General features: G+C 49.9%; 1 protein-coding gene across 5 annotated transcripts in view; it reads left to right on the top strand.

The window, feature by feature from the left end:
• The first annotated feature begins 2718 nt into the window (after positions 1-2718).
• E2f3 (E2F transcription factor 3) overlaps positions 2719-18022 on the top strand; it is a 73073-nt gene continuing 57769 nt past the window's right edge. Inside the window, exon 1 of one of the 5 annotated variants that reach the window (XM_046419119.2) lies at positions 2719-3417. In XM_046419119.2, coding sequence (XP_046275075.1) covers positions 3043-3417 — 375 coding nt within the window. In that variant the 5' untranslated portion in view covers positions 2719-3042. Of the gene's footprint in view, positions 3418-4271; positions 4600-18022 lie in introns of those variants that run through there. The other 4 variants (XM_046419118.2, XM_046419117.2, XM_058571221.1 and 1 more) reach the window with 4 other exon arrangements.

The following is an 18022-nucleotide window of genomic DNA, read 5'->3' as shown; positions in this document are numbered from 1 at the left end:
CAGGGCAAAAGGAGAGAGGCTCTATCTCTAGCACTACAGGAATTCTTTTAAGGGGAAGTAAGGAACACTGAGACTTAGGAAGCAGACAGAAGCTGGCCACTAACAGACTAGCAGGTTGGAGTGGGATGAACAGCAGAACTGACTTTTGTTATTATCCTGAGTTTCTGAATCAGGGTTCTCTAATCCCTACTAACGGGGACATGACTGCACTCCTAGTCTGGGACAAAGCTAAGCTGCTCCAGCAAGTAGACATCCAGGGGCTCTAGGAAGATTAAAAACTGGGAGTCAGAATGAACTACAAAGAGCTGCAAAATATGATTGCACAAATAAGCAGAATCATAAAGCGCCACCTCTTATTGAATACCTGCTACTTGACTGACACTTTACACTTATTATTGCTTCTTTTCAACACAACCTTGCAATATGGGTATTGCAATGTGAGTTCCCATTTAACCTATGAGAAAAGAGGCTTTTAAAGATTAAAGCTACATAGAAAGTAGGTGGCAGGGCTAGAATAGAAACCCAGACCATTCTGACTCAAAAGCCCATTCTCTTTACATGCTACCTCTGGACAAATAGCCTATCTCACATTTTAGCATGTTATCTTCCAATACCTCCTCTTGTCTCTTGGAATGCCTCCCTTCTCCTCCTCACCCTGGAGTTCACAGACACAAAATGCCGAAGCATCTGTTTTTTTCTACCAAAGACCCTACTTTCAAAACATTGCTAAACCAGAATCACGAGTATGGCTCTGGATTGTGAATGCTTGCTTTCTTGCGGCTGTTATACTTTTATTACTGCAATCACTTATGGAGAACCCAAGTTTTCACAAGGTTGGGGTCCCAGGAGTGTTTCTAATATAAGATGCAGGTCTATAACTGTATGAGTGGCACCATCCCTTCTCCATAACTCCCCCCCCCCCTTCCACTGACTGCATACTTCAGTGATATTATGCAGATGATAAGTACAAGCAGCTACACTACTGTAGTGGAAAGCGACACTGATGGAATGCGATAAAGGATGTGCTATTATACCCCTAGCTCAACCAGGAATTCAAGTCTTTGAATACCACCGTTATCTGCCCTGAAGATAGAATCAGTCCTATCAGTGTCAACAAATGTTTGCATCCTAGGCCATCAATCTTCTGCTTGTTAAATCCAAAACCAAAATATTCCTGAGCCTGGTGCAGGGTTTAATAGTACTTTTAATTCATCCAGTATCAGAAAAGGGAACACAACTGATGTATTAAGGAGCCTTAGCCTGAACTGACCTATGTGGTCTGGCCCTTCCTAGGACTGAGTATATGAGTTTGGGGAAAATAATAATAATGGTGAAAAGGCTCAAGATATTGCCATCTTCTTCCTCATGTGTGCACAATTTCAGCTGCTTTACAGGATTCTCGGTGGCTGGAACTGTAAATGATGACGTGGTCTTCACATTTAGGCCTCTCCCCACATTCCTGCAGGGGTCCCTGTTCCCGCTCAGCCTCACAAGAGGCTTCAATTTTAAGACCCTTGAAAACTTGCACCAGTACAGAAGTCAGCTTGATAATCATTTACAATATTTCCCTACTGACAATTTCTAGTTTACTGAAAGAAAAAAAAATATTTCTTAAAGTATTTCGGAATGGGTTTGGGTCACCGTTTTGCTTTCGGTGGGGGAACTTCCTAGGAAACCAAGGGTGTGGAGTGCTGGTGCCGGCGGCGGCTTTCGTGGGGAGCACCACGTCATCATGAAAGCGTGTACTTCTTGGGATTACTGCTGGGGGGATTAGAAGCCTGCAGATCAGTTCTAGGTTAGCCCTGATTAAATGCTCTGGGTGTTTCTGGGCCAGAGGAGTTGCCTGTTGGGATCCAACCAATACGGTGGTAAGATTTCATTTGACAAAGAGTTAATTTTTTACTTAAAACAGATCTAGGCTAACAACGAAGCGAGCAGGAATGATCTGGAATGGAAGCTAAATGGTGCCCACAATCGCGTCAGCCGAACCTTCTGCCCCCACGATTCTGTCTGCCCATATGCTTCTGTCTATCAGCCTCGCCTCGGGTTCAGCTCTCGCTGCGGCATTGGTTGGATTTCAGGAAGGGGAAACCCCACGATTTAAAGGGCTCGGTTCCCACCTGCCAGGCATCGTCCGCATGGTCAGACTTGCCTTTGGCACATATTTGGGAGAATCTCTTGCAGTTTTTCATCGATTACACTGACCGGTCAAAGGAAAGAGAGTTCCCGAAACTGTCCCCTTGGTCACCTTGAATATTTCCAAAAGCGAAACTTGGGCTCCACACTAGATTCACACTGAGTCTGCGGGGTGCGGAGTCCCTGCCCAGGTCAGCAGAGCCGGCCCGGCGGGCGGGGACAGGGGCGGGGCCTGGACCAGGCGTGGTCTTCCGTGGGAGAGAAGGGAAGACTTTGCCCCACCCCCTAAAAACTCTCCTCTGTTCCCCACCAATCAGAGCGACCTATGCAAATAGAGCCCCTGTCGCCCCGGTAACCATGATGCACGGCAGCCAATCGAAACCAACTACTCGCGGCCTTGCTCCACGATTGGGACTGAGGTAAGGAGGTAGAGACCCAATGGGCTGTGGGAACGATCCTCCGCGGGTTGAGGGGCGGGGATATGCAAATATGGTTTGAAAAGCCGGCGGGAAATCCGAGTTTCGCGGGAGGACCTTGGCGCGTAAACCGTATCCCTTCATTCATTGTCAGCAGCAGCTTCCTGGAGCCATTTTTCAGCTGCCGGCCGCAGCACCCGGGCTGCCGCCGCCGCTCAATCCGTTGCATCGGCTGCCCCCGACGCCTCCATCCCCCCTCGGGGCCTGATATCCTTGCGGCCGGGACCCTCCTCTCTCCAGAGCCCCGATTATTTTTGGCTCCCGGGGCTTGTGCGGTGCGGAAAAATAAAAAGAAAAGAGAGAGAGGGGGCTCGGAAGCGTCGGGCGGGGAGGAGAGAAGGAGAGACTTGGAAACTCCGACTGCAAATAATAAAGAAATTGAAAGCAATACGTTAATATTCCATAACACTAAAAAGAGCAGGAGCGAGAGATGAGAAAGGGGATCCAGCCCGCCCTGGAGCAGTATCTGGTGACCGCCGGGGGTGGGGAGGGGGCGGCTGTCGTCGCCGCCGCCGCTGCAGCCTCCATGGACAAAAGGGCACTGCTAGCCAGCCCAGGCTTCGCCGCCGCCGCCGCCCCGGGCGTATACATCCAGATCCTCACCACGAACACTTCCACCACCTCCTGTTCCTCCTCCCTCCAAAGTGGCACGGTCGCCGCCGGCCCCCTACTCCCCAGTGCCCCCGGCGCGGAGCAGACCGCCGGCAGCCTCCTCTACACCACGCCGCACGGACCCTCCAGCAGAGCCGGGTTGCTGCAGCAGCCACCAGCGCTAGGACGCGGCGGCGGCGGCGGCTGCCCTCCGGTAATACCCTCCCTCCCCACCGTCCCCAGCCCAGGCGGGAGGTGGGCTCGCCCCGCGTGGGGTGGTGGGCGCGCTGCGGGCCGCCTGGGCGAGCGCGAGGCCGAGCGCCGTGGGCCTCGGAGGCTGCCCCTCCAAGGCGGGCTCATTGTTAGACTCGTGTGCTTCCCCCAGCCCTGGGAGGACGAGGGGTCTCGGCCTGGCGCGCGGGGCAGCGGGGACCGGCTTGGCGCGAACCACATCAAACACTCCAAAACTTTTCGCGGCCCCCCCTTCTTTTCCTGCACTTTCCCCTACCCCCACCCTCCCCTCCCCTCCAACTCGAAGCTTCCTCTTTCTCGGGCGTAGGAAGGGGTCACGCCCCGGATGGAGAAGGGGTGGGGGAGGGAGTAGTGAACTGGGGAGTCGGGGACCCCAGCGGGTGGGAACTGGGGCACGGTTGGGGTGCTTGACCCCCGCCGGCCTCGGAGGCCCGAGCCCGGCCGGGGGTCCCTGCGGCGCGCGCCGAGCGCAGGGGGTTCCCCCGCTGCGCTCGCTTGACACATTTGGGATCTGGAACTCTGCGCAACAAAGGGGCTGGGGAGGCGGCGGGGAGCCGGGGCCGGGGGAGGTCGGGCTGGCCGCCGGGTGCGGGCCGGGGCGTGGGCTGTCTGGGCTGAGGGCAGGGGGCTGGGGCTGGGGCTCCGGCCTGGGCGCATCCTGGCTGCGGCGGCGGCGCCCGCGTGGCCGGAGCGCCCGGGCCTTCCACGCCGGGCCCGGGCCTGCCCTTGACCCGCCTCTCCCCTTGCCCCTTCCTTCCCCGCCCTGTCCCCCTCCCCGCTCCCCGGCGACGGAGGGCGGGGGCAGCTGGGTTCCCGTCCCGCCGCCTGGGTCTGTCCCTCTCTCCGGGACCCGCCGGTGACGTTTCGCACACGTGCGCGGAGGACGCGCCTGTGACTGGGGAGGAGGCGGCGGCTGGAGGGGGAGAGGGGGCACCCACTTCCTCCTGCTCGCCGGCTCCCTGGCCTGGGACGGTCCCGGCGCCCTCGCACCCGCCCCCGGCACCGCCACCTCCCTCCGCTCCCCACCCCCGGCGCCCGCCCGCGCCCGGCGCCGCCGGTCTTCGGCCCTCGGGCCCCCTCTCCAGCCGGCCCCCCACCTCCCCCCGGAGCCAGGCGGGTTTCGGAAATGCCCTTACAGCAGCAGGTTAGTGACCGGACGGCCCGGGCCGCCGCCGCCGCGGGGCACCGAGTCCTGGTGGGGGCTGAAGCCGCGAGGGTAGGCGGGTGAGCGGGGTTTTGGAGTGGGAACGGGGGGTTGGGTGCTTGAGGGAAATGAGTAAGCAAGAAAAATCTAACTAAGTAAATGCCCCGGCCTCCGGTCCTAGGAACCCCGGGGCGGGAGTGGCCGCCCCGGGGGGTGGGTATGGTGTTTACGTGGATTTTTTGTGGGGGGCCAATGGATGGGCGATTGAAAACCGGAGGGGCTCCTCGCCAATGGCCGAGTTGAGCTCTGTTTTCTGTCTTCCTTCCCTTGTGCTGGAGGGGGAGGGGGCGGGTCAGAGGGTAGGGTGTCTGTAGGGTTCCCAGGCCACCCGCCACCCCCTCCCTTTGTCCCTGTAATTTATAAAGCGCCTTTGAGAGATGATTTAGGTCAGTATGCGGCTTCTTTTTTTGTTGGTACTAGAAAGAAGTATGGCCCGGAGGTCTAACCCTTTTTCCTTTTCTCTCCTTCATTCCCTTCCTCCATGCCTCCTGGTCTGCACCCTCGTGGTGAGCCTTGGCCCCGTGAGGCTAGAACCGAACCAGGCTCCTTAGATAAATGGTTGCTTGATCATACCGGTAGTGGACCTCACCTTGTCTTAGCTCCAAATGGGTTCATTTTTTGCAGAATCCAGGTTTTGCGGGGGTCTGTAAGAAAGTCTGCACACGGGCAGCACTTTGGGAAATGGGGTGGGTGTGGGAATAATTGCAATTTTTATTTTTCCCTTGTTCCTAATTTCTCCCCGGGTTCCATCTGAAGTGCTTTCCAGTACCAGAGATACTTGCCGGGGATGTGTGATACAGTCTCAGTCAAAAAAGCTCATCTTTTCTTTTAGTGACTAGGGTCTGCCAGCAGGGGGGAAGCAGAGTACAGTACCTGCTTACTCTACAGTATTTCTGTGCTGGGTTTTCAGTTCCAAGAATATTCCACGGTTTTATTGGCATTAAATGTCTTGCTATTTGACCTAAACATGCTTGGACATATTTTAAACATATTTCCCCCTACACAGTTCTGTTACTACATCATAAACCTAACCTGAAACAAACAGCTTATTGACATACTTCTTGGATCAGATTGAGATTTATGGGTGGTCGTTTTGATAATGGGAAATTGTGAAACCACTAAATAACTTTTTTTTTTCAAATCTTAGAATGCTAGTTGGACCACGGACTGACTGAATTTTTATGTAGTTTGCTGTTTTTAAGTATTTAAAGTATAAAAATTTGCCTTCACCACCTTCCAAGGTATTTCAGAACTTTATCTCCATTGTGGAGGGGTTATTATTCCAAGAATATATGTTCGTTAGAATTTGTACCACACAATAATTTTTCATTCCATGAATAAATGTACACAATTCAACTTATGAATATTCAGAAGCAGTTTTGTATAAGATTGCAGTGCTGAATAGTTGGTTAGTCTGTGTTTTAATTGCTGGATCTTCTGGGAGTGTTAGGAAGTCAGTGCATATAAAGTCCTAAACACTACACGTAAAGTTTGATTTCTTTTTTTCTTATCATAATTTTATCAGACTTCTATTTCAGTGTTGAAATTTGTTGATATTCTTTCCCTAAGCAGGAGCTACCGGATGGGATAGCTAAGTGATTGTGAATAGCCAGGCCCACCAAAATACTTTCTGTCCAAGAAGAGCTTGAGAATTCTTCATATGGCCAGAGCTGCAGATCCATCTGGTTTTGATTCCAACTTCTGTCTCAAGAACATCTAAGAACTTAACCAGGAACAAATTCCTCACCTTTTTTAATGGGAGAGAAATAGATGAGGGAGGCTTACTGGCACAGCCTCCTGTCATTTACAAGGTGTCTGGTTTAGGCAAATAGCTTAATCTCTCAAAACTAGTTTCCTTTTCTGTAAAATAAGGACAATAACAATACTAACTTCAAGGTTGTTTTAAAGAACTAAATGTGGGATAATGCATTTAAAATAGCACAGTGTCTGGCAAAGAGTAGATTTCTATAACATTATTCAGACATGTAATTTTTTTCCTAACAGTGAAATGGTATAAGACCACATGCCTACTGCCCCTTTGTTTACATGTGAACAGAATAGTTGAAAGTTTTCTAAAGTGGCATGTAACTGATTTATACCTAAATAATTTTAGGTTTTTAAGGAAATAAAACATGGTCATCCTAGCAATGGATAAAACAGGGATATTTCAGTAAGGCATGCCTGTGGTAGAGGTGGTGGTATTGAGCTTCCTGAGTGTTTACTTTGGGCTGTGACAAATTTAGGTCAACTCATCCTCTACTTTTAATACCTGGGTTCCTGCTTCCCATGATTCCATGGGCCTGCCAACTTAGGATGCAGTTTATGCTTAGTGGCCTTTGTGAGAACTGAACTTTCAACCTTTACCACTTTCACTACATAAATCCAGTCTTAGATTTGGAGCTGTTGGAAATTGACGAACTCCAAAGAAACCTCAAGTCAGAAGTGCTCTTTACTGGAGCAGACGGGCTTCATCATTTTCTGCCTCTTCATTTTTCTAGAAAGAAGCTGATAATATTTCATTCTTCCAGAAAATTTGGGATCTATTAATGCAAGAGCCAGTGGCCTGTCATATCAGATTTAATTTAATCCAACCATAGCAACCTGCTGATTATACTTTGGGAAAGAACTCTCGATGCTTGAAATGTTCATCTGAGAAGGGTCTATTTCAGCAGGGTCTCTTTTCCTGCACGAGTATAAAAGAAGAAAAATGCCGGGCCCCTGTGGTTCTGTACTCAATAATCTTGCTGCTGAGATACAAGGTTGATGCCAAGTTTAAGCTGACAGAGAATTTTTAGTCACTACATACCCCAAAATGGAAGTTTTAATATAACCCGTGGCCCAGACTCGGGGCAGTACCAATGACTTCACTATAACCGGTCCCAGGCGCCTCTGGTCATCCTAGGAACAAAGCGCCCTCCACCGGGGCACCCAGCAGGGCAACTCCAGCCTGAGAGCAGGAAAGGAGTTTTTGTTTTTCTATAAATTGCCACCTTGTGTAATACTTGGAAAGGTAGATTCCAAGATTAATGTGGGGCTGTGTAAAGCTAACTTGAAAACAGAAAATAATACTCTAAGCTGAGATGTGAATAAATAACAACACCTGGAGGCTGAGGGGGGAGGCCTGTGGTTTCTCGAATCTGAGGCAGTAGTTTTCCTTTAACTCCTCTCTCCACTGCCATCCTCAAGATGCACCACCCACACCCTAACCCCCTTTCCAGGGACTTGGAACCATTTGGCAAATGGCTTCATATACACAGGTTTATTTTCTGGCTGGTTTTCTAACTTAACCTGATTTATAAATATCCCATGTGTATGACCACTCACATCCGCTTTCCCAAGCTAACCAACTCCCAATCCCTTTTAACCATCTACTTTCTCATAATAGTTAGGATAGGTGAAAATCAGTTGCCTGCACTCAGCAGATCAAGCCCCTCAGAGAAACTACTCCAAAGAGTGCAAGGTAGAAGGGTGGACTTCAGTTCTTATCAGATTCTGTTTCATTTTGTTTCTTAAAGAGGGGGACTTCTCTGAATTCTTGAAGGTACTAAGTACGTGGTTTAGTGCATATTTTCATGCTTGTTAGCAGTTAAAAATAGTGTTTCAGGGGCTGTATTTACCATTGCTAAAGAGCTTTCTTTTCTGCTAATCATTTTTCATGGGACCAAGAAGGGAAGATAACTGGGAAAGCAGTAAATATAGGAAACCACTAATGTATCTCCTTCCTCCTCCCTTGGTCCTGTCTGCCTTCTAAGAGTGACTGAGGAAATGTATCTCTCACGAAGGAAAGTTATGCAATGGAAGGTACAAAAAGCACCCACTGAGGTGGGGGCCCTGAAACTGGCGACTAGGGGCGGGGCCAACAGGGATGACCTAGTGGGTTTTACTTCAGTGGGAAGGAAGTCGGTTTTATTTTCTGGATAAGACTTGCTTGACACACTCCCCTATGGTGTATAAGGATGTGTTCTCAGTCTCCTTCCACCCCAAACTTAATGAAGGTTGGAAGGTCTCTGGCCGCCACAGCTGTCTACACTGTAACTTTGGCAAAGTGGTGGGACCCATGGGTGCCCTGATGGGATCCCCAGCACTGCCTGCACTGGGCTTTGTAAACTAAGGCAGGGGGTGTTAATTCAGCTGGAGCTTTATAGCAGTGAGAACTGACAGCTGATAGAATTTGGGAGGGAATACAAAGAATAATTGGCTTTCCGTGGCAGTAGCACACCTGTCTGGGGCCGTTTGTAGTGTCCAGAAAACGATCTGACAACTGGACAGTCCCTAAGAACAGTACTTGAGGTTAGCATAAGCAACACTTAGTACTCGCCATGGTGAGAAGTCCTCATCACCCCGTCCCCTTCTCTTGCAGGTGAGGAAGTTAAATGCAGTCAAATTGCTTGCTCAAGGTCACTAGTCAGCTTGTGGCAAAGCCAGAACTGAAACGGAACACTTGCATTCTTAGAAGAAGCCTCATGTGCCAAGAGAGGGTGAACCATGTCATAGGGGCCCTATATGGGAAAATTACAATGTCTAGAACACATTTCAGATTTCTGTCGGGATTGGTTACATTTCTTTAATGAGCACATAAAAAAAAGTGTCCTTTGAACAATTGAGTATAGATTGACAACTTATTCCCAATGATACAGAATAAGCAAGGTGACTTTAGATGTTACATGAAAGTGAAGTTAAAATATGAAAGGAATGAGTTGACTTCTAAAGTAATAGTAGTATTTTTGAATTTTTGATATTTGCACATTTGGTTATTTTCTATGGACGTGACACGTCTGCAGCCCCCAAAGTAAGGAATATTCTTGACAGAGAATAGAACCTAAAAGGATTTGTGAAGCTCTTGGAGAGGGATGCAGCACAGCTCTGGCCTTGGAGGTTTTGACAGAGCATGGACCTCCTGAGTGACTGCCCTCCTCCCAGGGGTGACACTGACTCTCTTCCTATGTGGTTGGCTTCGGGAAGATTTCTGCTTTAACAAAGTGGCTGATGAGTTAACTCTTGCAGAGAACATCATTATCCCCTAAAATCCAGAACTAATTTCCTTAAAATGCCCTATTTTGCTTGTGGAACTAACTGGGAAAGCTTACAACAGAGTTGCTTCAAGCCCTGAAGCTTGAAAGTGAAACAGTCCAACATGCAGTTCACTGCCCAGTTAGGGACAGGGATCTGTGGCTTCTAATTCACAGGCCCAAAGGCGCCCTGCACAGATAGGGCCTGGCAGCCAGTAAGGTCACGTAGCTATTGATGAGAGTGTGGTTGCCAGGGAGGCTGATTTCCTCTGGAAGACTTGGAATCTAGAGGCTGTGTGAGGGAGCACAGTTAAAGGCTCTTGGCCTTCCCAATCAGCTCTGGCCTGGCCACCCTGGAGAGCAGTGTGGCTCCTTAGCATGCTCTTGACTAACTACTGTGAGAGGCTTCTTCCTGTCCAGCTCTTCATGATCTGGATGTGTGGAGGATCTGCACTCAGGGCCGCCTCCTCTGCCTGACGCCAAGGAATATAAGAGAGATGGTGTCCCCTCTGCGCCCTTCTGCATCCAGCAGTCCCTTGGAGAGAGAAGGCTGGCGTATAAAAGGCAGAGGGAGTGACAGCTGAGTTAAGGTCTGGTGATGGCCCTGCAGTGAGTGGGCTCTCATTCTGCCTTCACTTACCAGTTGAGACTTTGGGCAAAAGACAGCCACGTGTCTTCATTTCCTCGCCTGTCTCTCCTTGTGGGGCCCAGGGAGAAGAGTAAGTGGGGTCTCACCGAGGAGGGGCTCAGACCAGTGCCCAGCCTGGGAGTTCCATGGATAGAAGGTGAATGTGCACCGGGGCCATCGGTTGCTTGTCTTGGGATTTATTTGCTTAATGAAGCTTTCGTGTGTTTTTCAGTCCTGAATGGCACCTCTAAAAGTGGGGGCAACGGGAGGGGGCCCTGTAACCACGGATTTGCCTGATGGTCCTTGGGATTTAGGGTCTTTGTATTTCTTTACAAGCTGTCCATTGACTTGGGAGAAAAACAGAATAAGCTGCTTCTTGTGATAGTGCTATCAGTGGAGATGGTGTCGTGAATGGAGCCTTTTTCCCTGTGACTCGATGTGCTAATAAATGGCACTCTTGACATAATTTCACCTCTGTGCTGTAGATGCCAGGGCGCAGAGCCCCTGGACCCTGGCACTCATGGAGTCCCCACTGTGTCTGTCTCTCTCCAGGGGCATGGACCTACCTCTAGGCCTCTTTCCCTCCCTCTGCCTGGCTTGAAAGGGTGAGACTTGCAGCCTTCTGTGAATGCTTCCGGAGCTACTGCATTAATCACCGGGTTTCCTGCGGTGGAGGAAGAGCAGCCTCACCTCCTCGGCTTGGGTGCTGGTTCTGGTTCTGGTTCGTGGCTGAGGTTGTCCTCCAGCGCATCTGCTCAGGGGTCTCTCCTCCCACTCCGCATCACACCCTTGCTGTTCTCCTTCCCCCTGTACCTTGAAGGCCACTTTACAGAACCTGAGTCCCATGCACAGAGCCCTGGCTTCCCTGGCTAGCAACTGGTGCCTGGCATCCTAATCTTGGGTGCTCGTGACTCACTCCTCCAACCCGAGCCCTCCCAGTAGCCACCTGGCCTTTCCCTCGCTCCGCGGTACCCTCTGTGTTGTCACCTTGCAGCTGCTTCAGGAGAGGGGCTCCTGCTAGGCATGCTTGGGTCCTGTTGGGGACACATGGAGGCTGTCCGCCCACAGTAGTTGACGCTGTATTTGGGGAGCTGAGCTTAAACACAAGTTGATGTGTGAGCAAGACTGAACAGGAGTCCAGAGAGAACAAGACCCATCTAGTCCTAGGTGTATGGTGTATGGTGTCCACAGGAAGCACAGAGCAGCAGTCACCAGGCTCCCGCTGGGCCATGCAATGGGAGGCCACTGCTCCCTTGGCTGTCAATCTTAGAGCACATCAGGGTGCACATTAGGATCTCCTGGGGTGCTTTGAAAAAATGCTGATAACTGGCACTTCACCCTGACTCTTTAGAATCTCTGAGGGGTACATACAGGGATTTTAATGTCCCACATGGTTTTAATGTGCTTTCTCCATTCGAACCTCTGAGCTAGGCAGAGAGGAGGCTGGGGACAGTTCCTGGCTGGGGAAACAGCCGGTGGTAGAAAGTCGGCTAGTGTAAGGAGGGAAGAATTGGACTGCAGTCACCATGTGAGAGTAGCAAGACCATTAGGACATGTGGGTGAAACTGGTCTAGAGTAGGAGTGGCCTTCATTTAAGGGCCAGGCAGGAAGTACGTGGGGTGGGGGGAGTCTGTGCTTGCACAAAGAAGAAATGGAGCTATCAGTGGGGTCTGCAGGACCTGACCCAGGGGGGTCTGCAGGACCTGACCCAGGCCATGGCTGCCAGAGGGGAAGGCAGGCCCTGTGTGTTGCCAGATTTTCAACCTTCTCAAAATGCCAGAAATCTACCAGTTCTAAAATGTTGGCTCAATTAAAAAGGAAAATGTGCAGGCCAAACAAAATAGGTCTCTAGGCCAGATTTGGCTCAAGGGCCGCCACTCGGCAGTCTCTGGTCTGGGATAATAATAGCTGATGTTTATTGAGTGTCCACATGCGTGGAGGGCCCTGGACCGAGCGCACGTTATCCACATAACAACCCATGAAGTGGGTATTATCGCCATCCTTGTTTGACACCGGAGGAAACAGACAGCTAGGGGTTAAGGGGCTGGCCCAGGGCCCTCCTAATAAGTGGGACAACCAAATTAAACCCGGGAAGTCTGGCTGCAAGGTCTCAGCTTATTCTCTTGTCATCTTCTGGTTTCTGGCCTTGTGTTAAGTATGCAGTAAGAGCCCAAGATACTTGTCAGAAAGAATAATCCAGTGTTTTCCAAGTTCCCCTGATGCAGGGTGAGGATCAGCTATCTGAGACTGAAAAGAAAGGTTTCAGGTTTGGGATTTTTTTGGGGGGGGCGGGGGGGGGGGGGGGGGGGGTGTTGGAATATTTGCATATGCATAATGAGTATTTGCATATGCATAATGAGAATCTTCTGGTGGGACTTGAGTCAGCCTCAATTGCATTTGTGTTTCCTACACAAATAGCTTAGATACATAGCTTGCAGGTCATTTTTATACTGTACTTTTAATAATTTTGTGCTTGAAACAAGTTTCATGATGTGAGAGTTTTACTTATAGGGACATGATAGCACTGAGTTTCTGATTCTAGAGCATTCCGTGGTTTTGAATTAGGTATGCTCAACCAGTAATGGGAGTTGCCTGCGGGCCTTGTTCCAGATGTAGATTTCCAGGCTCCATGCTGAGCCATCAACCTGGTCTGAAACCCTGGAGAGCGCCCCGCAGGTGTTTGAGCACAGGTACAGGTTCTTGAATGGGACTGTGCCGGCCAGGGCGGAGCCTCCTCAGAATCCATGCACCTGCAGCTCCTCTAAACGCTTCCTTGGTTGTGGAGAACAGACCTGTCCCCAGGGACCCAGGGCTACTGCCCTCCCTTGTGGTACCCACTTGATCTCCAGGACATCTCCAAGCACAGCACCCAAAGATGAGTTACTCAAAACCCAAAGGGGTGAATCGAGAAGGGACCCCGAGAGGTACATGCCCTGCCTGGAGAGATTTAGTCCCCTAAGCCATGGGTAGCCTTTCCCTTCTTTTGGATCCAGGTCTACCTGAACCCAGGTGACCAAGAGGACAGAGAGCCAGAAATGTGACTGGGAAGAGAACTGGGGCATGTCATTTGGAGTGTGGGTGCTATGGAGCTGGTGAGCCTGGAAGCGGATGGCAGCGCGAGGGTGTGAAGAGGCCAGGTGGGTGTGAAGCCTGGGTGAGGGAGAGGAGTGGGAGATCCTGTCTCCCAAGATGCTCATTTGCTGAGGCGGAAGAATGGACGAGGCGGAGCTGGGCTCAGTGCGCTGTGCAGTGGGATTTGTTAGATGGGGGTAAGGGATTGGTTGTGACACTGTGGCCCAACAGGGTTTCTGAGGGCCTGGGGCTGAGGCCTGGAGGTTTTAGTGGAAGTCCTAGTGGACAGGAGCAGAACTGATCTCCCTGTGTCCAGGGGAATGAATGTGGTGCCACAGAAACCCTTCATCATTGTCTCCTCTTCCTCTGTAATAAGAAAAGGAGACAAATTCAACAGGTGGATTTTGGGAGATCGATACTGTCAGGGCTCCCAGAGACGAACCACCAGATGTTATTTATTGCATGATTTACCAGGTCTGTGCCTGGCTCCTAGCTGCTCTGACAAAGCCCTAGTTTGCAACCTCTCAAAGCCTGTGCCAGCTGGAGATGCTGTGCATAAAGGAAGGTCACGTAATTATGTCCCAAACCAAGATGGCCCTTTTTACTATAATTTCCTATGCACTGAGTTTGCTGATTAAAAAAAAAAAAAGAAAAAAATATATAAAAATTTATTTTTTTAAGCTCTATCATATTAAAGTTTAAAAATGAGAGTCTGAATACTCTTCTGGAGGAGACAGTCATGTCAATTCTAAATATCCTTATAATTGATTGTTAAAGATGTAACTGTTGAGGCCTCTCCGCGGCCCTCCTGGAATTGGCTGATTTTGTTGCTATATTGCATAGTGACACTTGTGACACCCACACTAATAATGGAGTAAAGTTTCCAGCCTTTCACGTTGCTTTCCCTGTTGGTGTCTCAGACATGCTAGTTCTGGGGGTGGTCTTCAGGGTGCAAGTTTTCAGTCTGGAGACCCAGGGCAGCTTGATGGCATACAGAAAGAGCATGGGACTTGCAGATGTGCCTCTGAAATTGTGCTCTGCTACTTACCACTATGTGACCTTTCACAAATTACATCTGTGACACCAACCAGAAATAATGACCCTGTCCTCTTCACAGCTGGAAAGATTAAATGAGATAGTGTTTACAGGAAATGCACTTTGTGTTCCTTGCTGCCCCCCAACCACCACCATCCACACCCCAGGGTGAGAAGTGGTGAGTGTGGATGGACTCTAAACTCAGGATTTTTACTTTCTTCAACCGTTGGACAACAGTTATTGAACACTCACTTTGTACATTTGTGAAAACTAGTTCCTGGTACCGGGGAGGATTCAGGGTGACTCAGTTGTCCTCTGGCCCTCAAGGAGTTATCTGGAGACAGGAGATGAAACATGTTCTCTAATAATTAAGGTAAGATAGAAGGCAATGCGGACCATAAGGAAACAGCAGTGAACTTTCTTAAGCATTGAGCTTGGGAGAGGACAAAGGAGGTTTCAGGAGGTGTTGATTGACAGCAGGGTTTCAGCTCCATTGATGTCTGGTGTTTCTTTGTGGTGGAGGGCTGACCTGTGCATTTAGGATGTCTGGCTGCATGCCTGACTTCACTTAGATGCCAGGGCACCCCGAGCTAGAACAATTGCAGCCATCTCCAGGCACTGCCAAAAATCCTCTGGGGCAGAACCACCACTGATTGGGAACCCCCGAACTAGACCTTGAGGAAAGGTCAGAAGTAGGAACTACGTAAGCATCTGCTAAATACAGTGTACGTGTAAAGCTTAAATTATTATAAATTTTAAGAACAAATGGTTTCCTGTAGCTGGGTTTGATTACTGAACTGCCCCAGAGCCCCAGGGAACCCCAGAGCTGTGATTCGCTGCGCCCACTCTTGGAGGACAGTGCAGAGAACCTGTGCTCTTTGTGGCCAGCTGAAGCTCTGTCCTTTTTATGGTTGGACATAATATTAATGGGAAGCAAGAAACCTCTCTATAACTTGGAGAAGAAAAGATCAAAGTCTGCAATCCAGGGAATGAAGTTTTGCATTTATCATTGACTTGCCGGGGTCACTGAGAGAGACCTTCTGCTCAGGAGCATCCCAGCTTGGTTCTTCATGCTGGCTTCACCACTGGGTAGCTTGATGACCTGGGCACATCACTGGCCCTCTGAGCTGTTTTCTCTCCAGTTCGAGGCGAGTCCCTGCCCTGCGGGGTTATGATGAGGGTTGGGAGCAGTAGTGCCCATTGGTGCCGGCTCAGCCTGGCCCTGCGCTAGGCACTCGGATGCCAGTGAGGACTTTGCAAATAGTATTGGGCACCAGGTGTACACCTCCTCCCTCCTGGGTGCAAGGGACTGGGTTAGGACAGACAGAATTCCCTGCCATTGTGTGGTTTTGTCATCATTGATCGAGATTTTGCTGTCTAATAGATACCCAGTCTGGTCTTTGCTGGGGTCTGGTCGGGTTGTTCTTGTTACTGTTGTCACAGCAGTGGGTTTAAAATGTGTTCCCTCAGACCAGCAGCATCACTCGGGAGCCTGTTAGCAGTGGAAGCTTCCAGGTGGGACCCCAGGCCTATGGAGTCAGAAGCCCTGGTGGTGCGGCCAGCGTGTGGTCTAACAAGCCCCGGGTCATTCTGATGCACCAGGTGTGACAGCCTTGGGGAAAGAAAGGCCCAAGGCTTAGATTGGGCTGAGTGCTGTGTGCAACCCTGTGTAGCACTCCTGCCAGGTTCCAAGCAGGGCTGTGTCCAGACGCCCAAGCCGGCAGCACCTCTTGATCTCCCCTGGGCTGGCCCTTCCTCCTGAACGTGGGAGGGGATCCCAGTCGCACAGCCTGGGTGTCAGAAACTCTCAGCCTTGGCTTTCTGTCACCCGATGAATGCGGAAACTGCCTCTTCTACCCCTTTTCTCCAAGGAATTTGGATATGTTTGTTTGACAGTCAGTTTGCTTCTTTTAATTCCTTTAAATTGTCCTTATCTAGTGCCATTAAAAACCTTTGATTCCGGGGCTGGGGTTGTGGCTCAGTGGTAGAGTGCTTGCCTAGCACGTGTAAGGCACTGGGTTCAATTCTCAGTACCACATAAAAATAAATAAAATAAAGGTTTAAAAGAAAAAAGAAGAATGCTTAAAAAAAAATCTTTGATTCTGTGATCGAATTGCCCCTGAGACTGGGAGGCTTATCTGGAGATGAAGCCGTGCCTCTCCTTGCCTGTCCGGGCTTTGGTCTTTAAGGATCCTGTGAGGAGTAGGTGGAGTGGTAGACCAGGGGAGGGCATCCAGCAGGAACAGGGCTTGGAGTGGTTGGTGCCTTTCCTGCCCCGTGCAGATCGTTGTTAAGACCCGGGAAGGCATCACGTAGGCACCACGGTTCCCTCTGGAAGAACTTTGGGATTATTCAGAGTTTGAGTGAGTATGAATAGCCACCCTATGAGCTAGAACCGAAGCTATAGAATCCGAAGCCTAGACGGATTAGAAATTCTGTGGACAAAGAAATACAAAATCAAATAAACTTAAAAGCATAAAATTATAAAAAAGTTCCTGGATATCTTTCATGATGATGGATTAAAAAAGAAAAAAAAAAATAGAAAACTCATATCAGATTGGTAGAAATACTTTTCTTTGCTCTAGCCCCAAACCTGGGTTCAGTTGTAAGTAACTTTTCCATTCAGCGCCACCACTTAATTTGCAAACACTGATTATTAGAGCCACATTCAAAGAGTGTCCGGACCGTTTGTAGCTCCTTCTGAAAGAAGACTGCGTCCTCAGGAGGCTTGAGGGGTTTTAAGGCTCTGCTGTGGTCCAGGTTTGTGTTGATTCTCTAAAAATGCCTCCCTAGGTACGGATGGGCATTTCCTCTTTCTCTGTCCACATTCAGCCCAAATGGCTTCTGGTTGCGCGACAGTTGTAAGTTGCCTGTTGTGGTTGATGGTGCTCTAGAGGTTGGGAAGGCAGGTGGCAGAGCTCATTTCTTCTTCCTGCCTTGCTTCACAGTGTTGGGATGAGCTTCTCTCACCCCGGTTTTCAGTTCTCTATTTAGTAAGGGTGGCCTGGGTGTGGCCCAGGACACCGCTCCCCCCCAATCTGGCCTGACTCAGCGGCTGCCATCCTGTCCAAAACCAGCTGTGGGAACCCACATGTAGCCTTCCCTCTGACTTGGGGAGTACAAGAAACCGGAATCTTAGAGCAACTCTGGCCGCTGAGTTTCATAAATACTTGTCAGAAGGTTCTAGTAAGGTCGTGTCACATTTGACAGTAACAGGTGGCCAAAGGTTGAGCTCTTCTGAGTTCTACTCTTTGTTTCCTGTCAAGGAAGAGTCTTGGTGCAGGTAGGTCTCTGGCAATGTCTACACCTTAGCGAGACCTCCCTGGAATAGCAAAGCCTTCAATTTTGCAGGTTCTGAATTCAGATCTGCTGCTTTGGAAGACTGCTTTGTGGTAGGTGGTTCTGAGGGCTGATAAACTTATTCATTCATCCCGAGAAATATAACTGTCAGGTGGAACTGCAGAAATTGGTATTATGAACAGAGTCAGAATAAGTGAGTGGCACGATCCCATTAGACTCCTCCGGCTGTGACGATGGCTCTCTTTGGAGTGGACCTGCCCAGGGGGGACACTGCGGTTAAGGAACGCATGGACATTACCGTTTACTTGGGTGTCCAGTT

Source organism: Marmota monax, unplaced genomic scaffold, assembly GCF_021218885.2.
Source record: "Marmota monax isolate L192 unplaced genomic scaffold, Marmota_monax_Labrador192_F-V1.1 WCK01_AAM20220418_F8-fsc00259, whole genome shotgun sequence".
Taxonomy (NCBI): Eukaryota; Metazoa; Chordata; class Mammalia; order Rodentia; family Sciuridae; genus Marmota; species Marmota monax.
Note: the sequence above shows the minus strand (reverse complement) of the source record. Positions and strands in the feature narration are given on the sequence as shown.